The sequence below is a fragment of the Ambystoma mexicanum genome, chromosome 10 (assembly GCF_040938575.1).
Source record: "Ambystoma mexicanum isolate Mex_15411 chromosome 10, UKY_AmexF1_1, whole genome shotgun sequence".
NCBI lineage: Eukaryota > Metazoa > Chordata > Amphibia > Caudata > Ambystomatidae > Ambystoma > Ambystoma mexicanum.
Genome location: NC_090932.1, coordinates 1,176,622,319 through 1,176,643,887, shown reverse-complemented (window position 1 = coordinate 1,176,643,887; position 21,569 = coordinate 1,176,622,319). Strand labels below are relative to the sequence as shown.

Sequence of the window (21,569 nt, the reverse complement as noted above, 5' to 3'; positions counted from 1 at the left end):
TACTACTTGCCACTCAACAGTACTTCTCAGATCTGACACCAAGCCACGACTCCAGACTTTGATATTACTTTTTTTTATTGTATGTGGTTACAAAAACATAACCTTTCACAAATTTCAAATTAAATACATAATTTAACGGAAAAAAAAGAAAATGTATACAGTTAACAGACAAAAAATTTCGCATCCAAGCCAGTTAAAACAAAATTTGAACAATATTTAAAAGGATTTTACAATTCTAACTTACAGTCCTCAAGCATCTTAACAACAGCAATCGTCTTTTGATGGGAATGACCATCGATCAGGCTTTCCCAGAAATGGTGTAGGTACCTTTCCCCAGCTTACTACGTGTGAGAGAAAATAAAATAGCAGATACAACCCCTTGTCGGGGAAAGAGACACTTAGACCCGGCAGCAAGAGTTCAAAGGATGGTTTATTTCTCCAGCTAGAAAATAACCCAAAAAACCCTCTAGCCCCTCATTACATCACACTTATATTTATATTAGTTAAAGTAACTCTAACAAAACATGCTAAATGGACCCGATTGGCCAGGCGGTGTGGTGCTGTAGGTGTGGGTGGCATCTCTTCCTCCTGGTTGGCTGAGTGGCTGATGAGATGACGGACGTCAAACATCCTGTGCTCCATGCAGGTCAGGGTCCGGTCACTGTGGTCACTACCTAAGCTAATATGTTACACACTAAATAACAAATTATTTAAAACATTTTATGCTACTTGTCACATTTCTACATAAGTCACACACAATGATTATTATCAGTACAATTGGGTCATTCGTGGCTTTAATTGGAGGCCTTGACCCTATTGTGCATGTAGAAGAATCAGGCTGTGTTTCGCATCTTTTCCTAGGTTTCAAACTCATTAGTACTAGTAAAAGCATATATAGTAGTAAAAATGCTTAAGGTTAGTAAGGAGTGTATTGGGTGGATTTTGCAGCACAGGCGAGGGTCTGGCACTTGAAAGAAATACCTTACAGGGGGTGCAGGGTCAGGATGGCAATACATTGTTCTAATGGGGGAGGGTGGCTTGCACGATTATGAGGACGAATCGAGCAGAAAGTGCTTAGCTCATCCTGGTTCACATGCCGGTTCTCAGACGAACAGTGATCTCAGAGGAAGAAAACTGTAGCATATTGATTGTTGTAACTTTCTCCAGCTTCAATGTAAGAATGGAAGCGCAGAGCATTCCTTCGCAGGGGGAGTGCAAGGGTGGGGGCCAGCCAGCTGCCTGCGCGCCTTGTGTGTGTGTGTGTGTCTCTTTCCTTGGCTGCTGCGGTGGAAAGGAAGCTGAGCATTGCAGTACTATCGCAGTGAGGCCTGTTTACCCAAGATGGACTCTAAAGGGGGCACAAAAGATGGATGCCCCGTGTCCTGCCCAGTAGTCCCATCTATGCAGCAGTCAACCGTGGTTAATTTTACGTAAGGGCAAGGGGCAATCCCACTACCGGAGGCACGTGGTCCAACCCTTGTACTGAGGAGCGTACGACGCGAGGGGGCCTGAGGACCCCTCGCTCCCATACAATGGTCATGTGCCCAGTATGTTAAATCGGACATGAACCTTCCGGAAAATTGATGCCTGGAGTTTCTCGTGCCCTCACACTCCAACATCAGATGTTTGATTGATTGGTTTTCTGGCTTGGCACACGACTGACATTGACTCACTGATGAAGCCCCCAATCCTCTTCTCGCCAGGATTTCCCCAGTATGTACTATGTTCAATCTCAGTCTAAAAAACGTATTCCTAAATCTCCAGTCTGGGAATTTTATTAGATATTTGCTGAGGAAACTCAGTTTTTTTTCCGATCTTTGTAGGGGATTTGGGTCTGGCCCTGATCTTATTTTCTCAAGGGTCTTAATCCAATCCATTTCCTCCCTTTTTTGTTTGACCTTTAATGGATTTTCCTCCAACAATTTAGAGTCTATGTCCGCCCACTCCTTCCATTCCTTCGCCAGCGAGTCAAGTCTATCCAAATGGTCGGAATTACCAGCCTCCAGGTGTTTTCTCATATCTGTGTATAAGGATTGTTCTTGAGTTGTCGTAATACGGTGGTGCAGAGTCAGCAGTTTCCATCCTGCTTGGGATTTTAATGATCTTAAGCCCAGTTCGAATCTGATATTGTCCATCAATAGACACATTTGTAAACCCAAGGCATGTTTCCCAACAAGACCTTCCCATTTTTGCCAACACGTGTTCCATAGGTGGGGTTTTGCTTCTAGCCCATATAATAAAACGGGGATGACTTTGGCCTGGTAAAACCTGAGGACAGGTATGAATGAAAATTTGCTGTATTTCCAAATAATTCTTTTCATCTGGGCTGCTAGGGGTTTTATTTTTGTCTCAAGGTCAGACTCCATCTTACAAAATGCCGGTGTGGCATAGATTTTGTATCCCAGCTAAACCAAATCCTCCACCCTTGTGATTGCCTCGCCCCCCATTGACCACCTGGGGAAAACAATTTTTTTATTTCTTTGCCTAAATACCAACACCCTTGATTTGTTAGGATTGAGGGAGAGCCCATTTTCAACTGCGTAATTATGAATACCTGTAAGTAAACGTTGCAGCCCAATGGCTGTTTTGTCTAAAACCACCACATCATTGGCGTAGGCCAGCCAGTGTATTTTCTTACCATTTAGGGAAGGACTGCCCCACGCCGAAGATGCTAGAAAGTCCCCCATATCAGAGGTGTACAAGTTGAAAAATAGCGGGACCCCGAGACAACCCTGTCTGACCCCCCAAATAACTCTCACAGGTTCTCACAGATGCCCCTCCGCATCTAATCTCACTCTGATGTCATTGCCCTTATGGAATTCTATGAGCATCGCCAGGAGCCCCTCTGATATTACTACTTGCCACACAACAGTACTTCTCCCTGCTCCATACTACAGTTCCCTCCTCCAAACTACAACACCCTCCTCTGCACTACAACTCCCTCCTCTGCACTACAATTCCCTACTCCACACTAAAACTACTTCCTCCTCATTACAAATAATTCCTCTGCACTACAACTCCATCTTGCACACCTACAACTCCCTCCTCCACACTACAACTACCACTCCATCCACCTTTCTACTCAAACACCCTTCTTTCACTCACACAAGCACTTCACATGCACTCCCTACACACTTGCTCTCATTAACCAATATTTCACCTTTTCCAGAAATCGCTGCTGCAGTGTACTTCTCGTTTCTTCCTCCTGCTGGTCTCTTTATCTTTCACCTCCTCCTCTGACCTCATCCGATTGTCCCATAACATTCTGCTTCCTCCCACCCTCTTCATGCTCCTGCTCTTCCTGACATTGGATCTCTTGCCCTGGACAATCTTGACCGCCCTTCTGCCGCCCAGGAGAGGTTGCAAGCAGCAAAGATCAGAAATAGTGGTTTAGACTGCCACCCATTTTCTCTGCACGGGTCCTCCATGGAAGATTGATGACGGTTTGTTTAGTTCAATGTCCCGGATCCTGTTAGGTGGTTTTGCTCTGAGCTCCCGTAAGGTAAGTCATTCATGTGGCGCTTGGCCCCCATTCGTTTAGTACCTGGTGGGGTAGGGGCCTGGTCGCTCCCCTGGGGGATTGGTTTGTGCCGCTGGGGAGCATTGTGTGGTCTTCCTTGCTGCCTCGTATGTGTTGCCATAGTTTTCCCCACTCTCTTTCCCACTGCTTCATGCGTATAAACTCTGTCAGTGTGAGAACGGGAGGGCTCTTCTATCTTGGTTGGATTTCTAGCTCAAAAAGTGGGTAGTGTGTGGTTCTGTAGGACTGCTTTCTCTCTGCTGGTTTTCGCCCAGGTCCTGAATGTTGACTCTACGAAAAATAAAGAGAGAGTGGCAGGCAACTAGTTTTGGAGCATGGTGTAAGACAAGCAGGTACTATAAATAAACAAGCTGGCACAAGGGGAAGGGTAGGAATTTAGGTGGGCCATGGGTCCTCTCAACTGCTGCTGCCTTCTTCACGGGGTGGGACTGTCTCTGGAATTTTCCCTGGCAGGCCTACCATCCCATGTTAAGGTGGTCCCCATCCTCTCTTGACAAAGCTAGGCTATTGGCCTTGTCACATCACTCAGTTCTGAAATGGATGAGACATGACTCTAGAGTCCATGGAGCAGATGTGACTAACACATATGAGGTCCTGGTACTAGTGGTGAATGAGGAACTGGATGATTTGTCACAGGGGGAGAAAATCTGGCACGGAAAAAGGTACTGCAGATTTGTAAGATGACCCAATAGTGTTTGTAGGGAAAATTGCACACAGAGATGTGCAAGGCCTGTGTTTTGGAGACAGCAGCTTTCAAATACAGAGAGGAATTGAACAAATGTAAAAAGTCTGAAGCTTTTTCGAGTAGTGTTGCAGTTAAATGATGCACTATTTCACCAGTAAATACTCCAATGGACAGTTAAGTATTAATGCTACGTTGATAATCTATAGCCTTCTACCATTATTCTTCATTTTGTGTACTTTTGTGTCTAAAACTAAGTCTGTTTTGTTAGCCCAAAAATGTTTTAAATGCAGAATAAAACGTATGAAACCATATGTGAGCGAGGAAACACTTCACAGTGATCTTGGTTTTGCCAGATAAAAAACATTATATCATTTTAAGTTGCATTATTTACCGAGGATAAGAAAGATTGGTCAATTTGGGAAAAGGCCTGGATGTGAGCACAGGTTTTCTAGTTGCACACTTTGTAGCTTTGTAGCCTTCCTGTTGGTCATTTTCCCATTTCATCTTTAGTTTCATGTTAGCATGCAATGTTGTTTGCATAGTCGTCTTTCGTTTTTGTCGCAATGCTGAATGCTAAAGCACAATCTTGTACTGAGCCAGAAGGGAGGTCATAGGACAGGCAGATCGACCCCAAACAAGTTAGGGTAGGTTTAAAACTGAAGATATGTTCCTGTATTCCAAATGAGTCCCTTGTCATCAGAATTCTCAGTGGTTCTCTATCCAATCAGTTCCGAATATACAGTAATGCTCTGTAGGAATGGAAACCAACAACATCCCCAGAAAGTGGTGATTTTATTAAAAATTCCCAGAAGCAGAGTTCTCATGTTGTCCTGTGTAAAAGTTGAGATGTTTTCCCAAAGGTCGACGTTTTAGCTGACATTGTTCTCTATTCTAGTACAGTATTTGTGTTTTCATTTTACCACTATAAGAGCAGGACTAGAAATAACAGATTGCAATGAAAAGGTGAAAACCAGGACTGGCAGAGCTTTTCGCTGACAAGAGTCTACTTGAGACGGCTTTAATATCTCCATAGGGGTACTCTTATCAGAAAACATCCCCTGCTGTTATACATTGTTTCACAAAGTAAATCATCTAATTATAAGGTGTAATGTGAGTAGAAGATTTTCAAGTGATGCTGCCGTGCTCGGCAGTAGCGCCCCAACAGATTTCCTCACCCATCCTGCGCACATATAAGACTACATTTTTTACTTTACAGCAGTTACAACACAGAAAGTTGCTGAAGCAGTAGCAGATGCATTAAGATGGCAGAAAAATAGCAGAAGGCAGTGAAGTAGAATGGCGGTATATGACAGAGTATGATGTGGGCAAGAATACCTTACCTTCCAAAGGTATTTTATAATATGTTTTTAGAGGAGTAATCCTGTTTCTGCACCTATAGCTGTCATCCAAAAAACACATCTCTTTTGGTATGTTCCCCTGGCTGAATTTCTACAAGCGGGCGGCACCCTTGTTGTTCAATTGGTTATTTCTGGAGATGATTCACCACTAGTAACATGGATCCACCAGAACAAACTGCTGCTCCAAGTCCCAAATCTATTCCATGTGCCCCCAACCTTGTACCTCCTCGATTGACAATCTGCAATAGTTTTATTCTTAAAGGGACTTCTCTTTTTCTTTTCTGCTCTTCTCTCCCTTCTCCTGTCTCTCTTTTGTAAGGAACCTGAAGGTGTCTCACCCGCTAGTCCCCAGGAAATCTGTCATCCAGGTGGCCAGGACACGGCCATCACTATTGAATCCAGTTCCTGGGGGTGGACCAGTGCGAGAGGATCACCTGGATGAGGGGTCTTTGGGGAGTGGAAGTGGGACACTGAAGGGTGAGACGTGATAACCCCTGCCTTATAACACCTTTTCCCCATCCTACCATTTAGGATACCGAGAAGCTCAACTCCGTCCCCTTTTCCGACACAAACACTTTCTCACGGACAGTTCATCGTGAGCGACAACTGACTAATCCCGGAACCCTATACCTGACATGTGCCAACAAAAGGGTAGGCAGAGTCAGGAAATTACTGATAATTACACACACCTAACTTCCATTCTACTTCCCCACACGGATAAAAGCCAGAGCATGTAAGCACACTCTTAGTAAGGCAAAGTGCACGCGCTAGCAGCAATTCCGAGATGGCAGTTTAAACCAAGGAGAAAGGTGGCGAGACCAGAGAGGACGACAAGGAGGGAACTACCTGGGCCCTTTTCGGAAAGACCATGACTTTCAAAAGGCCTTGAGGAAGAGAAACATAAGACTGGGAATTGCAGCTGACGAACGGTGCAGTGGGTGTCAAGAGTACACAGGGCTCTCCCGCATTGATAACCAAGGTTGCAAGTGGCAACATTGTATGAAGAATTAAAACTTGTATGTGATTGAACTTTATAAAACCGAAATAGGTAACAGATACAGAGTGGTCTGACACATAGTGGGTGCTCACTCGAAGGTCTCAGTTTCATATCCAACTGAGCATGTAAGAATTATTGAACTGTGAAATCGGAGTGTACCTGCAGTGGGTTAAGTTGGATCCTGTGCACATTCGAAAGTCTTTGATTGCCTGTGAACTGAAATTGGTCTGAGCTCAGCTGAGGGGGACTAATTGTATAAAAAGGGGATCTGAGCCCAGAAGAGGGAGGTCCGGGGTGAACCACAAATCACCCGAGAAGATTTTGATGTGCCAAATGTGAACCCGACTGAGGGATGCCTGTGTATTGAAATTGGTCTGAGCCCGGCTGAGGGGGACTAATTGTATAAAAGGAGATCTGAACCCGGAAGAGGGGGTCCTGGGTGCACCCTAAATCACCTGAGAGGATATAGCCGTAGCAAGTCTGAACCCGACTAAGGGATGCCTGTGAACTAAAGTTGGTGTGGGCCCGACTTAGGGAAGCAAACTGTATGAAAAAGGATCTGAAGCTGGCTGAGAGTGATCCAGGGTGAAGAGTGAATCGCCCGAGATGGATATGTGGAAAGGAACTTTTTTTGTTGTTTCTGCTACATCAGGCCCTCTGAATCAAGAGACTTTGAACGTAAGGAACTGTGACCTTGTGCCGAAGAAGCTCAAGAGCGTGCTGTGCTCGAGTGACCCGCCTTGTCATGTGCTAAAAATGTGGGTAAGGGGGGCCAACGGCCTAAACATCCTGACTTATCATTTTGTGAACACTTCTTTCTTTTTTGTGAACATTATCCCACACTATTGGTAGCATAGCGGAAAGGATTGACAATAGTTTTGTTAGTATAGGCCCTTTTTATTTGACTTGACTCCACCAGGACTGTATTATTATTTGATGGTTGTAGCTTGCTCCCATCTTAGATTTAGGGTTAGATAGGCGTTTTCCACCCCCTTGATAAAGTTCAATAAACACTCTTCAACTGTGATCACTTGTCTGTCTGACTTTGATACCATGCCTTCCTTACACCTTCCACACCTTAGCTGTATCTCCAGCCTTTCATGCATGAGTCCTACCACCCTCCTTCTCGTGGTCCTCTCTGGTCCTAACCTTTTGGTTTCATAAAACGTTCTGCATGGTACTCCTTTGTTGCCCTCTCTCCTTCCCACTCTCCTATCTCTCTTGTACCCCCTCACTTCCATCTCCAATCACTCTGACTGCTTTCTCTTGCCTTCCTATCACCTCCTCTTGGAATTCTCCTCGCCTTCCTCCTGATATTACACCAACCCACCACCTTTCTGTCCTCTCCTCCTCATGGCTCCATCCGCATATTTCCTTGGCAACTCGGCTAAACGTTTCTCCATTGTTTATTACCATCACCCTTCACACAACTCCTAGAATATTCTCCATACAACCCTTGGCAAAGTTTTCTCAATGTTCTTTGTGCTACTTGCCTCACAGCTTCCTCCTTAATGTTCCCTAATAACTTCCTTCAGATATTCTCTCCTCCTTCTTGCCCCTCTCCCCAGCCAACCTTTTGCCATTGTCAGGATAACATTTTCTTGAGTTCATCTTTATACGTACAATAATACTTCTCTTTGAGCTTCACAGTTCTTGGGTGTGCAAAACTTCAATACAATTCCTCTCCCAGAGAGAATAGTTGTTTCATCATCCACTGATTTTTTTCAGTGGGACTTGGTAATCTTCTTCATGTCATGGATACAGCAGAAGATTTTTCCTAACGATCTCCAGGTCCAAATGTGCCTGTACATTTGGTCTTCCACAGACAGGTGGAAGTTGTTGAGAAATGTAAACTGTATAGAGCGTCCATCAGGGAATTGACAATCTAGACTTCTCTCCAGGGTCCCAACTCTATTCCCTGTGCTCCCAACCTTGTACCTCCTCGAGCGACAAGCCACAACAGACTTATTCTAAGGGGTCCTTTTTTGTCCTTAAATCCGCTCTTCTCACCTCTGCTGTCTTTCCTTGCCTGCCACTCTGGCTCTATCTCCAACCACCCTTACAGTAGTTCACCTACCCTCCTCCTGGTGTTTATCTCTACTCTTAACCTTTTGGTTCCATACAACCTCCTCATTGGTACTCCTTTCTTCCCCTCTACCCTTCTCCCCACTCATCTCTCTCTCTGATACCTTTCCAATCACTCTACTTTCTCTTGACGTTCAATCAGCTCCTCCACTGTACCACTTCCCTCCTTATATTCCACCCAACCTCAACCTTGCTGTGCTCTCCTCACAAACTCCTTCCAGCTATTTCCTTGGAAATCCTGCCAAACTCTTCTCTGATGTTCTTTCCACCACCCTCCTCACAGCTTCCAGCTTCCTCCTTGATGTTCCACCCAACCATCCTCCTGATACTCTCTGCTCCTTCCTGCCCCTCTCCCCAGCCAGCTGTGATGATTCCAATGAAGTCATCATGGATTGCCTGGGGGTAGCCTCCTCCAATGTGGTCAGGGGACGGCAGCCACTACCTGATCCTGACCCTGGGGGGCAGCTATATGAGGTAGGATCACATGGGGGAGATAGCCACTGCAGAGATGTCATGGCCTCACTGGATGAGGCACGGTATACCCCATTTTACCATGAGGAAGACCCCCTATTATCGAATACCCTAATGGCCTATTGCCATGTGTCTGTTCCCCCTTTTAGGAAAAGTAGAAAAGCCCTTTCTCAACATCGTACAAATCAACCTCTCATTCTTAGTTTAAGAACAGACAGCCCCATGAATACCTTGTCTAAAAGCTCCAAGAATGCCTTTGCCAAAAAGAAAACCTTCTTCAGTGCTAGTCCCCCTTCAAATAGAACTTATCTTCCATGTGACATATTTGGAAAAGATCCTTCAGCTATTAGGCATCAGAAACCATTAATGAACTTCAGTTCCCACAACCACCTAAGTACTGAGATGAAGAGGATGAAGGAACTGACACAGAGCAACAAGCGTATTGAGCATGCTAGTTTTTGGATGAAGGCACTGGTGCGCGTGACGTTTACATTTGTGAACCAGATGGTAAGAAGCAGCTCAGGAGAAGACGTGACTGCTTCAGGCAAGGCAGACAGAGGCTTGAGGCATGAGCCGGTGCGAGGAAGCTGGAGGCATGAGTCGGCGTGCAGAAGCTTGAGGCAGGAGCCGGCATGGTGGAGGAAGGGAGCTCACCGGCACAGAAGGTGTAAATGTGATACTAGCAGGTTCGAGCAAGGACAGTTGAATAAGGGTAGGGTTCTTCCTCGGTTTCAGGCACATCCGAATGTGCATCGGAAGTGTCCTTGCAATTGTGTCAGTTCCACAACGAGTACACCCTTACTGGCATTATGCGAGTAGACTGCATCATGTTTGTGAATGCATGCACACAGCCATACAAAACAGGCAGATTCATTTGAATCAATGCACCTTCAGAATGCTGATGTTTTTGCCACATTGTGAAAGGATCGGGTACTTAACTCTGTCAGGTGAGTTTAGGGACCCCTCTAAACCTGGGGCCGGGGACCAACCAGGGTTTTTATCAGAGCCAGTTCTGCCCCAGACACAGAGTTGGGAGAGCCCCAGTCACTATACCCCCTTTATGTGCCTTGTTACAAGTGGAGGGTACCACTATCAATCTCCCAAGGCCTGAGATACTTTGTGCAGGTATGAGTTCTTTCATTTCAGGACTCCATGTAAGCAGAAAGCACACAGCAGATGGAAGTCACTGCATGCTGGAGAAAGACTTTCCCCCTTCCAAAATGGAACTGCAGCATCAGCAAGTTTCCCAGGAACCATTTCCACAGTGAAAAGAAACTCAACTTGTCTCTGCAACAGCGACCCGGTTAACCGAACCCTACGGCCAAGAGACTAACACGAAAGCCATGAATGAAAAGTGGGCGGGCTGTGTTGGGATTTTGAAACTTCCTGCGGCTGTGGCACTACCCACAGGGGGAAAGTAAGATCAGATTGGCCCCAGAGGTACAGATGAACACATGAGCTAAAGGGAAGGGCAGGTAATGACCACCACAGAAAGACAGGCGTATAAACTCCCTGCAGTGGACAGCAGGAGTGTGGGTTGTTAGGGTGAGGTCAAGTGGGGTGGATGAGGACCAAGAGATCAGGCAGAGAAAGGACGGTGGAGCAGAGTGCTGAGAATTCTGTGATGGAAATTGTTTTGGATGGAGTGTTGATTGTGAGAGAGAGCGGTACCTATGTACAACAGTGTTTGAATGATTGTTGGTAGTTGTGAGTGGGGTTAGAGAGAGCGAGAAAGAGAGAGAGAGAGAGAGAGAGCAGGAGGATAAGTGAATGAGAGTAAGAAGGGTGTATGAGAAAGTGTAAGAGGTGAATGGAAGTGAGAGGAGAAGGGCGGGTGGAGAGGAGAGTGGATAGTAGAGGGCAGGGGGGAGTGGAGAGTTAAGGGCAGAGGAGAGGAGGAGGGAGGAGAGTGTTGCATGTGCAGAGCAGAGGAGAGAGTAGAGAGGAGAGTGGCGAGTGGAAAGGCAAAGTGGAGAGTAGAACAGAGGAGCAGGAGTGGAAGAGTAATTAATTAAGAGTTTGTGTGACCATCAGAGGGACAAATGGATGAGGTACAGAGGAAGAGGAGGAGGAGGAAAATAGAAGGGAGCAGAGAAGGCAAGAGAAGGAAAAAGTGAGGAAGGGAACCTTAGGGACAGGAACGCAAGGGCATAGAGGGGTTGAGTGATAGGAACTATTCTTTTGTAAAGGCACCAGATCTTCTTGAATCATGCCCTGTGTAATTGTTAGGATAATCTTCCCCAAGAAAAATCCCAGATGGAGTGAGATAGAAAAGCCTGAGGAAAAAATAAAGAATAATTATTCCAAAAGAACATGAGTAAGTCCTAAAGAGGACATCACTCTTGTCAGAATTATATATATTATGTGTTACTGATCTCTAGTTGACAACCTGTGAAATGGGGAAGTCTGGGCTAGGGAGGTGTAAAGCCCACATGAGAAGAAAGAGGGACTTACCCAAGTGTTCCACATTGTCTTTGCATTCCATCAAGTTTCTAAACCATTTGAATTTTACAAAATAAATACCCATGAACCATTCTCTGGAGTCTGCATATTTTTAAGACAGTCTGTGACAACATACAGGTGCCCTATGTACAGTTAAGCGGATAAAAAAAAAAAATGGGAATCGGTCCCTGAATGTCAATAAGTAACAAGGAAGGAACGCTGTTAGTCAAGCTTGTTCTCCAGTTCAAGACAGCACATCCAACTTGTATGCACCTGACACTCAAAACACAACTATCCTTATAAATCTGGAGGTTTTTAGTTGTTACACGCCTTCTAATGTCATCTTGTTGGCAGAGCTATGGTCCAGGCTACACAGAATGGTTACTGGCTCACATCCTACACATTAGAACTATCCCTTGAACTGCAGAGTTTGTGCAGGCATATCTTAGCCTCTGGATTCCTCATCTCTGTGTGGTATGTTTACACTCATGAAAATGTGTCTGTGTATTATTTTAACATGATACAATTATGAAAACCTAAGATTTGATGTGTCTTTTTTTCAGTCTGGCGACATAGATATTGTTAACTACAAAACAAAAGACATGTGTCATCTAAAATTTACGCCATACAGCTACTTCTCCAGGGATGTCCCAAGAAAGGTAAGTTCAGACGTGTTTAATAAGTTCCGCCTTATGATGATGGGCAACTATGAAAGGGGATATTATAGTGTTTCAAACAAGTACTAATGGATTTCTTCATCTCCTTCAGAAAATGCTTCTTGTATTGCTGTCTATTTTCCATTCAGACCTACAATTGTGGACACTGCTGAAACGCTTCAAACCTATACAAACTGTGCACCTTATCGACTGTTAAGTCTTACATTTCATCAAAGTTTACCTTTATCTGCCATTTAAAAAAAAACTAAAGTAAGCCATTTTGGTTTTCAGTCTGTGTGCTTCAGCCTCTTGATTCCCTGCTTCGTTGCCACTGATTTACAGTTCAACAGTTGGATACAGGAAAATTGGAAAGACAACATCCCATTGGGCAGCACCACTTAGCGGCTGTTGACCCTGACTGGACCTAAAGTTTGAAATAAATGAAATATTTCCAGTAGCCACAGTCAACTTGCAAAACACCATTACAAGTGATAGCCACAACAAGCAGAAACACAGCGCGGTTGTGTTTGAAAACGCTGCGGTTTTTCTTTCCGAGTTTCTCAGGCTCCTCCGAGCCGGAGGAGCCTGAGAAACTCGGAAAGAAAAACCGCAGTGTTTTCAAACACAATAACGTTGTATTTATGTGTGCGGTAGCTTCAAAAGCCACCACAAACATAAATACAACGTTTTTAAAGCTGCGGTTTTATTTCTAAGTTTTCCGGGCTCCTCCAGCCCGGAAAACTTAGAAAAAAAAACGCAGCTAGTGCTTATTTTAAAAAAAAAATAAATAGCACTTACCGAGATTCAGCTGCAGCTTTCCTGCTCTGGTCTCCGGTCCCCGTCCTCCGCGTACAGCACCAATGAAGGAAAAGCCACTCAGCGGTAGCTTTTGTTTACTACAGCTGGCTGGCTTTTCCTTCATAGTGCCGCAAAAGCAAAAGCCAGCACAGGCGGGCATCCATTTCACAAAATGGATGCGCCCATGTGCTTGCTTTTGCGAATTTTGAACTTGAATAGCTCAAAATTTTACATAGGAAGTTTTTACTCCATTCCTCCCCCGCCAGTTAACATCTCTGACTTTGCGCTTGCATCCCATTGGGCAATATCACTTACCGGCTGTTGACTCTGACTGGACCTAAAGTTTGAAATAAATTAAGTATTTCTGATAGCCACAGTCAACTTGCATAACACCATTAGAATTGCCATTGGGCAAATATCCATTCAACTGACCTGTTTGGGATAGAGGACAGCGTCATTATTCTATGCTGTTGTAGTGTGAGCTTGTTCCTACTAAATGGAAATGCAGTGAATTCCACCTGCGCTTTGTGAATGTGTTTGCTGGTATCAGAGGTACAATTGTGCAGTCCGCTACTCTTGTTACCATGACCATCTCAGCTGGGCATGACAAATCGGAAGAGTGAAAGCACCAATTGTACAAACTGGAAATCCAATCACCAAGTAATCCAATATGCAACCCCATACTGCAAAGGTAGAGAAAAAATCTATTTCAATACATATGTGCAGAGGAGGACTGGGAAAATGGGAGAGTAGACCCACCCCGGGTTGGGAAGAGTGGTATAAATGTGGCGGTAACGCTATTGCTGTTGCATTACTGCTCCGCCCAATCCCGAGTTAGAGCGGAAAGTAGCAGATTTACCTCCAGCTTTGAGCTGGAGTTAAATCTTGCCACTTTCCGCCTATTTTCTATTTCCGTGGCGCTATTAGCGCCAGCGGTAATAGCGCTGATACTGCCCCATAGAGTCCTATGGACTCCTAACAAAATGGGGAGTGGTAGCCTTGCCACAACTCGGGATCCGGCGCTAATAGCAGACCGAGTTGCTGTAACACAATGTCGCTGGTGGTATCCCAGCGGATTTACTGCTGGGATACCGCCAAACATCTGATTCTGGTGAGGCCCTGTATCCTTGCCAAAACCTTGTTTCATTTCACCAGGAATGTCCAGTAAATAGATCATCTCAATTTAGGGAAGTCACACCCTCACAAATTCACTGAAGTGAAGAGGCTCAAAAGAAAAGCATGTTCCTCTGAAATATCACCTGTAGTCACTGTCAAGGGCTTTGTAACAAGGTGTAACACAGAATTATTGGAACTATGAACTGGTTTTACAGTCGTAGAAGAAAGCGGCAAAGCAGGAACATCTTTCGGCCTAATTGCACATTGATTGTCCCCCAAATCTATTAGATGGTGGACAACCTTTCCCCCAATTTCACAGTCAACAGAGAAACCCTCTTTATGTATGATTGTCAATGCTTCCATGACATTTTCACCTTTCCCCTAGCTGTCCTAACCCCCAAGCTTTACCTGAGGTGTAAATTCTATGTGCGCATGTTTGGGACGGAAGGGACAGTTGGGTTTACAGCAACCTCAAACTGGGGTATGTTGGGACACTTGAAATTCCAGTGCCCCTCCTGCTTATGGTAATGGAATGAAGTAATACTTGTCACAAACCCATTTTGAAAGCACTGCACAACTTGAGGGTAGGGGGCACCACCACTCCATCCTGTAGCCTTAGATTTTCCACATCTATGTCTCTAACATTCACCTGTAATCCTCCATTCACATTTTCATTTGTGTTCATATTCTCCCCTCTGCCTCGCCCCCTGCAACCTTTTTAATTCAAGGGACATTCATTTGCACTCGGTTATTTCATGCTTTTGCTCTTGGCAAGAAACAGTGATTCGCCACTGCCAATAGTTTTATTTAAGGGCTAGGTTTGCCACCCAGCACAAATAGCCTTCAGTTGTTGCTGAAGTTTATTCGTGAACCCCTGGATAAATACTGCAGCCACAGCTTTTTGAGCCATTTCTGCCAGTTTGGTAATTCCAGAATGCTGCATTAATACAACATTCAAATGATGAAGGTAGTTGACTGGAGACTCATTTGTATTCTATTTAGTTATTTATTTCAGAGCAATTTGTTTTCCTTGGTCACACCAGCAGAGTCTTTCCCAACAAAATCTCCCTGGCCTGGGTTAATTCTATCCCTAGCCCTGGGTCTTGGGGGGGCTGACCACTCTCATGAATTAAACGCTTGAACACCTCAGTGGGAATTGTTAGTCTCATCAGAAATATTCTAACACTATACCACAGTTTTCAATCCTTCTTTGAGCTTCTCTGATTGCTACCCGATATTCAGATAACCTTTAGACAAATTCCTTTAATCTCCATTAGTATATGTGGCATGTATTGTTAAACCGAAGGGATTTCCCACTTGTCCTGGCTGTGGGCGAATTGAATTTACAATATGAGCACTTGAACGATATTGAAGGACTGTGGGATAAACAGTATTTAGCCTGGGGGATTACACCCTTAGTGGCCGATTATCCACATAAATCCCACCCTCAGGCAATAAAGACCGCATGTATACTACAAGATCTGAATCTAAGAGCCAGCAATAGTAGAATTGAACCAGACCAACCAGCGAAAAATATATTTTTTGGGCATAATGGTATTTCAAGAATAGACTGTATCTTCATATGTGCCAGGGATTGGGATCTGGTGGTTAAATCCGAAGTTCTCAACCGCCACAAGAGTGACAATAAGCCTATTATGAGTACTATATGAAGCTGGGATTTTAATGGAGATCAACGGGAAGACAAGGGGGTTCAAATAGCACTGGGGGACATGCTAGGCACAAGTGGTTTAATGTACCAGCAAACCTTGTATTTATGGTGCTATTACAGGCAATGTTGCTGCTATATGTGATAACCCAAGTTCTGACCAGAGCATTCTAGAGAATTATCAAGTAGTGACCTAAAAACGGTCCCCCTTCTTTACAAAACCATCCAAGAATATAAAGAGTAATGTGTTGAAGAAAAATTGATTGTTCGATGACAAATGTAGATTAGCTAAAGCCAGTGTGGTATCCTGTTTAAAGGATGGGGCCGCTTGTAGATAAGTCCCAGCTTAGGTTTTTACGGTCTTCTTAGAAAATCCTAACTAAGCTGAAAAAGAGCACTTTACTGGCAGTAGATGGGATGACATGCTCAACGCATGCAAAAAAGGTGATTCATGCTCTTTTTGGAAATTGTTGATGAGTAAGGACCTGAATGAATTTAACAATTTACAGTGCACCCCTGATGCTTGGCATAACCATTTTGCCAGTGTATATTGTCACCGTCAAGAGTACAATCTTGAAGCCCAATCAATTTGTGGGGGATCGGTAGAGGGAAGGGAGACTATGAACATCACAGTGAAGGAGGTAGAGAGGGGAATCAAGGCTTTTGTGCAGGGAGGAGGGTGTCAAAACCCTGGGGCCTGATAATATGCTGATCGACTTATATAAGGACAAATTCGTTATTTGGGCCCTGGTACTATGCCATATCTTCAATGCTGCTATAAGTGCAAGATTTGTGCCGCAGTCATGGCGCAAGGGTTAAATAATGCCCATTTTCAAGAAGGGCACAGAGATCTACCAGGGAACTACCAATCAATATCCCTGTTAGATACAGTGGGAAAGAGTTTTGCCAAAGTGATTCTAGGGCACTTGCAGACCTGGGCTTATTGTTCTGGGATCATACATCACTTACAATATGGTTTTGAACATGGGATCAGCACTATCGATCAGAGTTTTATACTGATACTTGAAAAATACACTATACCAAAAAGAGCCAAGGTATATGCGATCTAGAAACCTGGCCATCCTTAAATCGCTCTACTCAGGAAATAAAGCGTCATTTGTTGGGGTCCCAGGGGTATGGGGGTGGGGGGATGACAGAGCCAATAGAGGTGCAGAGGGGAGTACGGCAGGGGGGCGTACTTTTGCGCCTTATATAAACAAAGTAAACAAGGAGCTAGTTGAATGCTGTTTAGACCCACCTAAAATGGCCATGGATACATTCCTGGAGTTGTTCTTCGCTGACAACACAGTTTTGTTAGCAACCACCCTGAGGAACCTTAAACACACTATGACTGCTTTTAATAGAAAGTGGAAAGGGCTTTGTCTAGAGCTAAACAAAGAAAAAGCAGAAATTATGTCGTTTAGACATAGACTAGCCAAGAGTGTGGCAGTGAATATTGAAATTGATGGCATTCAATTAGAACACCTATGACTACTTGGGCATAACGTTCTCAGAAAATTTCCTATGGTTGAAACATGTGACCAAAGCCAGTGACCTTAGGTAAACTTAGTGGTGCGATCAGAAAATGATACACAACCCATGGTGGGGGGTCCAATTACTCCAGCGCTTTAAATCTATAGGCTACATGCTCTTTCCTCATCTCTGTACGGAGCAGAGATTTGGGGGTCATGGAAGGGTTAGCCTAAAACCATTACTCTATTGGGTAAGAATATGGTCGACTCAGAGTCTTTTTAAATTTAGAGTGGTATTATATCACCTAATGACACTGGAGGGATCAAGATCACTTACCTGGTTCAATCATGTGCGACTCGGAATGACGCTATTGTACCTGGGTAATCTTTGGAGGTCACCACATGAAATGACAGAATGTACTAAAGAACAGGTCAAAAGTGCTTGCACAGAAGCAGCAAGGCATTTTATGGAAGAAGCATGTCACATTCTTAGTACAGGGCAGCCTTACTTGAGAGCATGACAGGATTTTGGATATGAAGTCTCCCTGGATATTATCAGGCCACGTATAGCACAAGCATTCTATAGCCAACTTCGTATCAACACTCTGAAAGTGGCATGGTCCACAAAGAACTGGCATGATTCCAATGGAACAGCTTGCCTGGTATGTGGAGCACTGGAAGAGACCCTTACTCAGTTCCTGCTGTTTTGTGTAGGATATAGGGACTTAAGATGTAGTTACGTATTCCCAATGTTCAGAATGGTGAATATTCGGCATGTAGATGTGGCAATGGCCTATTGCAAAAACACTAACAACTTAAATTCTGTGTTTTTTTGCCTCCACATTTTTGCATAGGGCCTGGTCAAGAAGGTCCAAGTTTGAAAGTATTCTGTTTTAATGGTGGGACACTCTAGGTGTATGGCATGATGCATTATTTAAGAAATGTGCTGATTTTAATATATGGCTTGGGACCAACTATTGTTTGGAACCTCTACAAGCAATACTGGTGTCATAAAATGCCCCAAGAATTACCCCGCCCCCTGCCCTCCCACTCCCACCTCCCCTCCAAGTGCACAAATATATCAAACAATGTCTGAGTGGTCTCAAGAGCTCAACTCACATCAAACTGTGCTTTGTAATGCTCCCCTATTGTCTATTGTCCACCCGGGCAGGACTGCGTCTCACTTTATAGTCCATATACCCTGTTCCACCTCACCCAAAGTTATTACGGAATTGTTGCCAGTCCATCTCTATGGATGCACTCCTTTCGTGAATCGCTGCAGTGATATTTTCCATCAAATATATGTCTTTTGCTGTGTTTGACCGGTCCTTCAAGGTAGGAATGGACGTCTACTTCCAGTACCTAGTACAACATGCTCGTGCTGCCAGGAGGAGGAAGTGCACCAGTGGTAAGAGGACATGCCACTGGTCCCCCTGCCTTTCTAAACCAAATAGCACCAACATGGGATCAAGCCTGCATGCCCTCCCCACCGTCTTTGATCCAACCCAGGACCTCCGCCCAGTACACCTTCACCCTGGGACAGTCCCACTACATGTGCCAATAGTCTGCTTTGTTACCACAGCTGTGCAAGCACTGGGCGGTCACTGTGGGGAAAATCTTAGACGCGTCGGATCGTATTGCCAGTGGTGTAATAACTTCAGGCCGTGGAGCTTATATTGGCATGATATCAGTGTCATAAAAACTCTTCTACACATCTGTTGCCAGAGTTGTTCATCCAGCTCCATCCCCAGTTCCCTCTCCCACCCCCTGCGAAGTCCCTGTACTGCCCCTCCTTTTGGTTCTAGCAGGGTCCCATAGAGGGCTGGGATGAGACCTTTCATTTCCGTGTACCCGTCAAGGACTTTTTCAACGGGCCTCTGAATTCACTCCTTCTACTTTTCTGTGGCAAATATTCCCTTTAGCCTAAGGTACAGGAGCACCGATAATTCTTCCAAGTCCTGTATACATATGAATTTCCCTCTTTTCCATAGTTGACCCACCCTGGTTAGCCCATCCTCAAACCATGACTGATACATTGCAACCTCTGGTATGGCATCTCTTAAAGGTGGGGCCCAAATTTGGCTCATCAGGGAGGGCCATGTAGTAATCCTGCCCGCTCTCCCTCCCATGCTCAACACCTCCCAATGGACCCTGAGGATCGGGTGTTCTCAAATTCTCCTCGGGAGCTTCCCCCTTGGGACCCAGAGCCATTCCCCCACAATTGCTAGGAGCATATACTGATTTTCCAAGTATACCCACTGTCTCCCGGAGTCCTTCCTCAGATGTGGGACCATTGCCCTAAATTGTGCCGCCCTGTAATACAGCATCAGATCCGGGAGCCCCACACTTCCATGATCCTTCGGCAGTATTAATGTCTCGTATCCCACCCAGGGTTTCTGATTTTGCCAAAGGAACCTTAAAATTCGTGTCTTAGCTTCTTTTAAGAGTGTTTCCGGGGCACGGACTGGCAGCATTTTAAACAGGTACAGCACCCTCTGGATAAGGTTCATCTTTATTGTATTGAGCCTCTCCATCCACGATAGCTGCCCCAAGCCGTCATTTCCACGAACAGCTTGCCAAAGAGGGGGGCATAATTAATTGATGGGGAGCAGTCTCATACTCCTGTTACTATCTCAGCTGGGCATAATGAATCAGAGTCCTGGCAGCACCAACTGTGAAGAGCTGTCCAATAAATCCACAAAGGCTAGCATGACAGCAGCAACAGAGTCTGCTTGTATTATTGTACAGCTATAGAGAAATGGCCAGGAAAATAGGCAGAATACCCCTCTCGCAGAAAATGGTCCCTGAGCATTTCGCAAGGATTTTATGGGGGTTGATACATTTAGTCGGTTACTTTAAAACAGTACACTTCCTAAAAGAACACAATTTAACCTTGGTCGGCATGTCTTAATAACATCCAGTTATGTCTGCACAATTCCACTCTGTCTACCCATTTACCAGAATTTCCGCCTTTGGCGGATCGGTCTATCATACATAATGAACCACAGTCCAGTGACTAGCACCCACATGATGTTATGATCTCCCAGACGTTCTTCTTTGCCCCTTTTTTCTGTTAGGATCTCTATTGCAGGTTGCCAGTGCACTGCGATCTCACCCAGATGGTTGCTCACTTATGAAAGTATGAATCTCACACCACCTCCAAGATGGCTGAATTCCAGTTCTAGTCATTTGGAATGCGGAAGCTTAATCGGATCAGGAAGCCAACTGATGGATGCGTCGCATCACGTAAGGCAACTTGTGAACTTATAGCAGACGTTTCCTATCCCTTGCTGTTGTCTCCCATGCACCTGATTCCTCGCCTTATCTGTTGCTTCACTCTTTACATGTTATCTTTGGATACCTTGTTTCTCCAAAGTCTTGCAGTCCTTTCTCTGGTTGCTTCTTCGCCTTAGCCCATGTTTTTCTCTTTTACCTATTTCCTGTGAAGACCATGGAATGCTTCCCTGGCATGCTGACTGTTGTCCACTTGTTGCCTGGAACACCACAGAAAACCTACCTGTCTGAGCTTCAAGGAGGGTTCTCCTTTGAGATGTTTTCCTCCTTTTGGTTCTGTGATGAACCATGAATAAGATGCACACACAGAGGAATCATGGTGTTTACCATAAACCTTTATTAAATGATAAAGGTGTTGAAAAATGCCTTACTGTCCGTAACCTAGGAGGTATTTTCCTACCTCAGCAAAAAAAAAGGGCCTGTTGTGTGTCAAGGTGTCCAAACCAAAAATGTCCTGTGTCTGAAATCCTATCCTAAGCCTCGCACTCTACTAGTAACTATATGGCGCTAAGAGTAATGTCTCTGACTTTCAAAGTGCAGAAATGTTCAAGTACAACAAAAAGGTGTAAATCCAACAAAAGTTCCAAATGAATGATGTTCATAGTGCCAGGCAATCACTCCCTTCCCCAGGTTTCTCTCCACCAAAAACAAAAGTTCAAAAGAAGTTTTGGTAGCTCTAGAGGCTAACTCTCCTCCTCTTGATATTGCAACCTATTCCATCAGAAATGTCTCCCACCCCAAAGTCCTTTTCACATTCAACATAATCCAAAAATCCTAAGGGCAGAAATCTTCCTTGGTATTCTCAAACTCACAAAATAACACCTGGTATATTCCTCCTCCAGGTTATTTCATAAAGTTCCTTGATACAATTTGGGTGCAGATTGCAGACTCGCAAAACACTTAGTATACTTTACTGCCAGGTTCTCTTTACACATTCACTACCATTCAGAATACTTTGGGCATGGATCTTCCTTGGGATTCTTTAATT

The 21,569-nt window shown here is 44.6% G+C and overlaps 1 protein-coding gene across 6 annotated transcripts in view; it reads left to right on the top strand.

Annotated features, from left to right (window-relative positions):
- OSBP2 (oxysterol binding protein 2) overlaps positions 1 to 21,569 on the top strand; it is a 2,072,116-nt gene that overhangs the window by 1,840,946 nt on the left and 209,601 nt on the right. For all 6 annotated transcript variants that reach the window (XM_069619135.1, XM_069619136.1, XM_069619134.1 and 3 more), the window contains one exon: positions 12,143 to 12,238. In XM_069619135.1, the coding sequence (XP_069475236.1) occupies positions 12,143 to 12,238 (96 nt within the window). The remainder of the gene's footprint in view (positions 1 to 12,142; positions 12,239 to 21,569) is intronic.